The following is an 8,481-nucleotide window of genomic DNA, read 5'->3' as shown; positions in this document are numbered from 1 at the left end:
CCAACCTATATTTCCCTTGATGCAGCTCAAGATTGTGTCCTCTGGTTCTGTCAGTGCTGCCTGGAGAAAGAGCCCAACCCCACCTGACTACAAACACCTTTCAGGAAGTTGTAGAGAGTGATGAGGTCACCCCCGAGTCTCCTTTTCTCCAGGCTAAACACCCCCAGCTTGGAGAAAGACACAGACACAGGAAGAGAAAATCATAAAGAATAACATATCCTGGGGCACTACATTTCCTACCCAGGGCATCCCAAGTTTTTGTTAATGGCAGGATTTCCTACTGCTCGTCATACTTCATCTCTTCCTGTTGGATAACATTAAGTATTTTGGCAAGTGAAAAAAGATTCTTATAATTTGGTCATGCAAATGAAGTGTCTCATTACCTTTATAGGACACTAGATTAGAGGACCTCCTTCTCCACAGCCAGCAGATTAAACCAGTTAGAAGACCTATCACAAAGACAATGCCAATGATGCCAGCTGCTTGAGCACCTCGTCCTTTTTTTTCTGTTTTTTTGTCACTTTCTGTGCCAGGACCACTGATTTTCTTCTGCTGTGTGTCTAGAATAAAATAGAAAAGGATGTCATCAGGTGTAAATTTTCACATTTCATACCAGGCAAATATTTCACCATGTTTTAGGTGCATAAAAATTCTGAAGGAATCAAGATTTGTGCTATTCATATGACTGTGATTTTGGTGATTCCTTCTGAGTGAGACACATCTCCAACTAATTATGTCTAAATACCAGTTTACTCTTCCCTGTCATCATAATGCATCCATTCTTCTTTTTTCCTTTTTCTTCTTTCCCTCCAGCTTTGAGAGACTGTATGTTTGGGCTTGTATCTAGACTCAGCTGAAAATAAATCTATATAGAATCTATAATGTAAATCTGATAGTATTCAGAAACATGGGTGAAAACCTGTTTCCCCGAAGTTAGTGAAGAATCTTCACTCATTGCTGCAAACTGAAGGTTTCAAATCACATCTCTGACTCCTTCAAGTGTGACTGAGAGACTTAAATAAACCCCACAAAAATAGTAATATGAAGGTCTTTTCCCTCAGAAGACAACATCACAATGCCATTAGGAAACTAATGATGAGGTTACTTAGTTTTCATTTAATTTGGGATGACAGCACGGTGTATTATCACCTAAACACTCTATTGTGCAACTTCTGCTCATGTGGTCAATTTTTGCTCTGGGAAATAGTTTATATTGTTTGCCTACATTCATGGGATCAATGTTTGGGTTGTTCTTCTTAATACCTTTTTTTTTTAAATAGCTTTCTGGTTTTGTGAAGAGTTGAGTGACTAAATACTTGCTTTTACTATTAATCATCACATCAGCAATAATTAGCACATAACACTTGTGCTGTAAGGTACATTGTTCTATTGAGCTCATATTGCTCATTTGCTGCAGACCTGGTTTAAGTTGTGCACTGTATTAAATTGAGTTTTGGAGAAACTGGAAATTGAACTTTGGAACTCGGCAGAGTAAAAAGCAAATGTTAGTGTTGCAAGGCCACTGTGTAGGGGGTCAGAAATCATGGATCTGCTGGATGGTGGCCCCTGAAAAACAACCTGACTCCCCAAACCATCATGTTCCTGAGGAACTAGAAGGTTAAGCTCAGCAACTGCCTCAGATGCAAGAGCTTCTCAGTGCTGTTGTCACAACACACTTGGTGGGTTGTTCACTTCAGTGTGGAAGAATTAAACATAAGGTCCATGGCTAAGCATAAGTGGAGCTTGAAACAAAGCCCGACATCTTCTCAGAACATTTTGGAACCACTGAATTAATGCATAGCCCTTGTTAGTGTGCATCTACAGACAGAGACACGAGAGGTAGCATGAGGGAACTTACAGTTGGCTGACAGATTTTCCTGCAGCATCTCATTTTCTATGGAGCACTCTATTTGCATGTTAGAAGTGGCTGTCACCTTCAGTGTGCTGAAGACGCTGAAGGTGCCGTCGTCGTGGGATATGATCTCTGTTTCTGAGGGATGCAGGCGACTGTTGTTCACTTTATTGATCCAGTAAACGTTGGGCTTTGGGTATCCATTGCCAGACCTGCAGTAAAAGGTCACCTCCTCTCCAGTGCTGTCACTGTTCCTTATTGGCCCACTGAGTACTGGTTGGCTGTAACTCGCTGGAGAGCAAGGAGAAAAAGAAATAGTTGTCGACATTTTGAAACGTACTGGAAAGGCAAAATTTTGGGATGGATTCTGAACAAACTGCTGGATTTCACATCACCCTCATGTCTTGAAAGAGAAGCGCCTGCAGGTTTGGTATGTAAACTGGAGAGCTGAGAGAATCACTGGGAGGGCAGAAAGCTAAAGCCAAACCCAAAGAAGAAAGGACCAACTTCAGCTGCTGTCACCCAGTCACATGCAAGAGCTCTCATACCCATGAAAAGCAAGAAGAAAAGAAACAGACACTGGGTAAACAGTTTTTTACATGCATTCTCCAAGGTTTATGTTCCCTGTCTTAAATTAAGCAGAGAAGACTTCATTTCAGCAAAGAGCAGAAGTCTGTTTCAAAATTAAAGTTGTGATTAAATATAGTATAGAAATAGCACAAATTTGAAAAGTGGAAATGAGAATTTGGGTAAAGTGACACAAGTTCTTACCTGCTAAGCTGAGAACCACTTCTGCCTGGTGAATCACTTTGGGAAGTTCAGTTTTCTCCTGCACTATGCATTTGTATGTATGTTCATCACCCTGGCTGACATTTAGCAATAGCAGAGAAAAATCACCATTTTCCAACCTATCCCAGAATAACTGAGTCCTGTCTTTAAAGCGAATACACTGATTACTGTTATCATCTTGGCCAGAGATCAGTGCATGTACAACTGAACACTTTTCTTGATAGGAATCATCAGCTATTTGCCAATACACCCGTAGATTTTTTAATTGCAAGGGTTTATTTTCATTGTAAATGCAAGTTAGTGTGACGTTGTCTCCAAGTTTACTGATGATGTTCTTCTTCTCTAGTGCAGTAACTACAAGATTAAAAGAGAGAGAAAAAAAAAAGGGAGGTTATGTGGGGGAAAAAGTAATTATTTTCAAGTACATTATATCACATATAGACTCTGGTATTAGTTTTATAGCAGGTAGGTGAGTATGCTCTCTTCATAGTCATTCCTGTCCCCCAAACTTCCAGTGGCTTATTCTCTCTATGTCCATTTGTCTGTATATTTTCCAAAGGGATCTTTTCTCTGAAAGCAGTGTTAATCATTCCTAGCCCCATGGATACCCACATTTTACTTTGCACTGACTGCAGACACATATTCGGGTCCTAATGCTTCAATAATCACTTCTTTTTTTTTTTTTTCATTAAGAAAAATGCCAAATGACTCCATGTAGATCACATAAAGTGGAAACATTGATAAGAAAGAGTGCTGCCATTATTTTGAGACGCAAAAATTTAAGAAGGGGAGTAAAAGAAGTACTTCTCAAAGTCGGCATGACAAAGCAACCACATTTTACTGCTACTGTCAGTGACACCCTCTGAACAAATACACTCAGCTGGCAAACCAGCACACCCAGATCCCTCCAGTGGCACACTCATTCAACATTTACATCTTGAGGGTCACTTGAGGTAAAGTCAGGACCGTATCTGGCTTTCAGAGCACTATTCCTGCCTTTTGGACATGAGAAAGGCATCCTCTGCTCCATGTGAGCAAGGCAAAGGCACGAGGTGAGGAGAGCTGATGCAGAAAGCTCAGCTCAGTGAGTCCCACAGGGCTGGGCAGCTCTGACCACAGCATCCCTGCTGGATCCATCCCCCCAGACCAGCAGCCAAAACCTCACTGGCGCAACTGGTTGGTGGCACCAGAGCAGTGTTTGTGTTGTGGGTGCCAGGCAAGAGGGGTCAGGCGTGGGGCTGGATGGGAGAGATTACAGCTGGGGGAAGGGATTACGTGGGTGGATGGCTGAGGGGAAGGAAGATGACAGGAGTGGAGGTTTGGAAATGGAGAAACAGTGTGTGGTGAGGTGGGAGGGAGGTGTCAACGTTAAAGGGGAACCTGTCTTTGTAAGGGTGCATTGAACTCAGAAACAGCTCATCTACAGGTCTGAGTTGGGCACCCTGGTCTAAAACTACCACTGAGGCAGATACAGTGCTTGCAGGGAGAAAGGTAGGATGTTTACCAGGTACTAGGACTGAAAGAACAGGCTTGAAATACAACACAATTGCTTGGCTCAGATTTTGGGAAACCCATTGGAATAGCAGGAAAAGTAATGCCCTGGCAATGATGGGTGCAACTCCATGACTGGCCAGAAACAGGCCAGCCAGCATCTATTGGGACTGAATCTGGGACAGTTTATCCTGATGTTGGGGCCAGGGAGTTTCCTTGGTGACTTTGTTGAGGTCCTTCTCAGTGATTAAGCAAGAACAGAGGAGAGAACTCTAAAAACACTTTAATACCACCAGGTGGTATGATTTAATTCTACCTTTGTTTTGCAAGGGACGTTTTAGAGCTGTAGTAAAAGTATTACTCATAGTAGGAGTAAATTCACTACTAATAAGCAGTAGTAAAATTACTAGTAGTGGCTACTTGATACCGTGACATATAATTCTACTCTTGAGTATACAGGCATGTTAGATCTGCTTATCAGTAGCTCTTATTACTCCACTTCTAAGGCCTTTTGTTGACAGAGAGAAGTACACAGGGAAGTCTCTGAAGCAAGCAAAGCAATCTGAGCAAGAGCATCTGTAAGTCCCTAGCTGCTCTCTGCAATGAAACTGTTAGAAATTCATTGTGTCTTCTTTCCCTGATGCATGTCAGAGAAACATTTCACTCGGAGGAATTCTTCAGTGTCTTGCAGAAAACACAGAGATGTTCATATTGTACATTTTACATCTACTTTGTGCATTTGGCCAAACACATTAAAGGGAGGGCAGTTTAATTTTTACTGAGTTTTTCTGAACTTACCAGCCTTCAGGATAAGAAGGAGCAGTAACAGAAACTCGTACCTAAAACAAAAAACAAACGAGTGTTACAACTGACTTTGCATCTCTGTTGTTTAAATAAGCAATAACCCCAATCTTGATTGTTGTAATATAGTGGCAGAAGTAGGTAAATTAGGTACTGCTCCCATGCAATGCCCCATTAAGTATTTGCATTTTTGACAGCTGCAAAACTTCTGTTCATACAACTCAGCAGTGGTTTGGTGGCTGAGGCCACGAATAGCAGCAAAATGCACTAATATTGGAATCAGGGCAGAGGGCATGAAGCTGGTGTTGGGCCTGTCTTCTCTTCTGAAAGAATTGATTGGCTTGCTGGACAAACAGGCTCTGGAGGCTGTCTGGGTCACTGGGAGGGACAGTGACTGCACAGGTCACTGGGTTCTCCAATCTTTTGCTGAAACTCCAGGAGTCATTTTGTCTGGTTAAAGGAAAACAGCAGCTGACTATGCTGCCCACCAGGTTGAACACTGAGTAAAAATGTGTAAACAGGAAACCTGCTGATAGTGGAGAGCTGTGCAAAGGTTTTTGCTGGGAGGCATTTGGTGTGTTTGATTACTCGGGAGGGGCAAATCTGTGCAGGAGTTTCTCCGAAGGAAAGGAGGCCATAGGAAACCCACTTCAACCCATCCATAAAGTCCAAGCGATTTAACTCTCATCCCACAGGGGTTTAAGATAAATGGACACCACTTTCCTGCGAGTTACTTTAAAATAGCCTTTCACCACCACACCTGGTTACACATTGTGCTCTCCTTCTTCCAGATTGCTGTAGGAAGGGAAAGAAAGATGCTGGAAAGGTTTTGGAATGAGAACTGTGTGGCTGAGCTGGCCACCTTGATATTGGTCAGGTGCAATAAAGTTGCAAAGCTGAGCTGTTGGGCAGAGTGACAGGAGCTCTGGACTGTCACCAGTGTACCCAGCTCTCCTTTGCAAGCAGGACTGAGAGGCCACACTACCCTGGTTCAGCTGCTCCCTTCCCCCAGAGTTCTCATGATGCTTTAAGTTTAGCTTTCATATTTTCCAGATTCTGCACTGCACTAGTATAGAACTCCGAACTTCATATAAAGTGTTAGCAAGTTCTCCTCACAGTTTAATTAAATAAAACAATCCTTTTCCAGCCTGAGAACCAAGGACACTGTTGCAGCTTCAGGCCCAAAAAGTGAAAACAACGGAGAATTGAGGAGAGCAGTCTGGGAGGATGGGACTGCATAACCTGAAGCTGTAATTGGACAATTAACCCAAATATAGAAATGGACCAAAGCTTACGGAAGTGTGAAAAGGTGTGACCCAGCAGTCTATCTTGAGTGTAGCCTCAGCCAGGCTCTTGTACTGCCCAAGGTGTATCCTTTGAAAGCCTTTTCAATAAATCCCTGCTTTATTCTTTTAACACTGTCTAGCCTCTGTTCTAGGTAATCTCTCAAGGCATCACTCAGCCCTCAGCCAGGCCCAGCACTGAGCCCTGGGCTGGGGCAAAGGGATTCCTGCTCCCAGCAGCCCATTTCTGTCCAGGATTGAGCTCCAGATTCTCCCACCCAGGCTGGTCACTGCCTTCCCTCCAAACCAACCCTGCCCTGCCTGGCCCTCCTCCCTCCAAGGCCTGACCTAAGCTCAGTCCCCAGCAGCCATTCCTCACTTTGCTGTGCTTTACAAAATCCCCTCTCTTCCAGGCTTCCTGCCCTTTCCCCACAGCTCCTTTGTCCAGCCAAGCACAGGAATTCACACATCACATGTATTGGTATTTTGTAAAATTATCATCTTCCCAAACATATTCAGCTTCCCATGCAGAAAGCAGAGGACATTCCTGACACAAAATCTACCTCTACTTGAAGCCCCATTTCCTGAGACTGAGGTGGAGAAATTTTAGGGGAGAACGAATCTGAATTGTATTATTTTTTGTATAAAGAAAACACTTTATTTTCTTTTTCTGTGTCCTTTGAAATGATTTGATAGATGAAGCTTGAAAAATTTAAATGCATACCCAGTGTGGAAAATTTCTGCTCTATTACTTAAGTAAATCTGCAATCAGTCTCAAGGGAAGTCTCCCAAGGAAACACAAACATTCTGTTCTGTCTCTTCTACTACTTCTCTTACATTAAGTAGTTTACTAACCAATATCAAAGATGTAAAACATACAGCTCTACAAAACAGAACAGCAATAGATTTTCTTTTACTAATGCAGAAACATAAGTGTAAAGATTTTGGCAGTGGCCTTTACACATGGATTTGTACTTTATTTCTGTTGTATTTTTTACACTGTTCAGGAGTCATCACTTTTGTGCCAGGCTTGTAGATGTTTGTCTTGACAAGCTCAGCTCATGTAGTCATCAATCTTCCTTAATCCCATGCCTGTGTTCGTTTATTATTCCCAACCCAAGTTAGAAGCTATGGATATAGCAACTCATTTGAATAGAATGAAAGCAATAACTGATTAATACTTAAGAGACTCTCTAGGGAATTTCCCATGGTAGGAATTTGCTAATGCCAACAGACATTTAGATATTCAGCCAGAACTGATTCTCATATGTACGTATACAAAGCAGATCTTGATTTCTTATTTTAATAAATGATGCCACAGTCAAGGTTAGATCCAGAGATGCCTCCTCCTCCTTCTTGAAGGAAGTTGCAGCTGTGGTTTTGTGGGGGTGGTGTCCACCCACGATGTTCCCCTGGAATGGCTTTAGTTCCAAGCTTCAGTTGGAAAAAGGGAGAAACGCTCTGCCTGCAGAGAAACCTCTGCATTCCCTCAGCTCCTGTGTCCATCACTAGCCTCAACCAAGTGCTGGCATAGCTGCACTACCTTCTTTGGGTCTTTCTCTCCTAATTTAAAAAAAAAATTTAAGCTTTTTTACTTTTTCTTTCCCACACCTCCCTCTTATGCAAGTGTTTTAAAATGCCGTGTGAAACAAGAGAAAGTTGCACTTCTCCTTTCATGGGTGAGATGATTCTTCCTACCAGTACCTCAACTTCTCCATCACTAAAAGCCATGGGATGTTGCTGCCATGGCACACTCTAGCGAGGCAAAAGATATCCTGATGCTTGCAGTAACAACTTTGGGGGCTTTGCTCCACTGCTGAGACCCGTTTTGTCCCCTAACCTAGTGGGGACACGGCTTTTCTCGATCAGCAGGTGCCCTAAGCATGTCACCTGCGGCGCTTTTCTAGCACCTGCTGTAAAGCAGCGCTAGCCGGGGCAATGAACCCCAGTGAGTCACGTCCCATCGCAACCCTTCAGCTGAAAATATCCATAAAAGGCGCTAATTGCCTGGAGCCCTCCATGGCCGCTATGACAGGGGACCCCTGCCCGGGCAGACCGGGAGCTCTGGCAATCCCCGGTTCCCTCCTCCCGGCTCCGGGAGCGCTGCGGGCGGACCGGACCTGCTCCGCAGCCCGTCCCTGGGTCTCCCTGAGCGCATTTTAGCAGCCCAGCCCCCGCCAGCGCTTTCCCTGCCCGCCGCAGCAGCAAAACTCGCGTTTCCCAAGGGCGATGCGCATCCCTGGCAGCGGCAGGGGGGGCCCCTCC

General features: G+C 43.7%; 1 protein-coding gene across 1 annotated transcript in view; it reads right to left on the bottom strand.

Annotated features, from left to right (window-relative positions):
* The window catches only part of ICOSLG (inducible T cell costimulator ligand), a gene marked incomplete at its 5' end in the record, with an annotated part of 8,512 nt that extends 5,517 nt beyond the window's left edge, over positions 1-2,995 (bottom strand). The window contains 3 exons of the mRNA XM_031062128.1: positions 384-560; positions 1,859-2,143; positions 2,624-2,995. Coding sequence (XP_030917988.1) covers positions 384-560; positions 1,859-2,143; positions 2,624-2,995 — 834 coding nt within the window. The remainder of the gene's footprint in view (positions 1-383; positions 561-1,858; positions 2,144-2,623) is intronic.
* Between the last annotated feature and the right edge of the window lie 5,486 nt (positions 2,996-8,481).

This window comes from Geospiza fortis, unplaced genomic scaffold (genome assembly GCF_000277835.1).
Source record: "Geospiza fortis unplaced genomic scaffold, GeoFor_1.0 scaffold17, whole genome shotgun sequence".
In the NCBI taxonomy this organism is placed as follows: domain Eukaryota; kingdom Metazoa; phylum Chordata; class Aves; order Passeriformes; family Thraupidae; genus Geospiza; species Geospiza fortis.
This window is presented reverse-complemented; position numbering and strand designations above follow the sequence as displayed.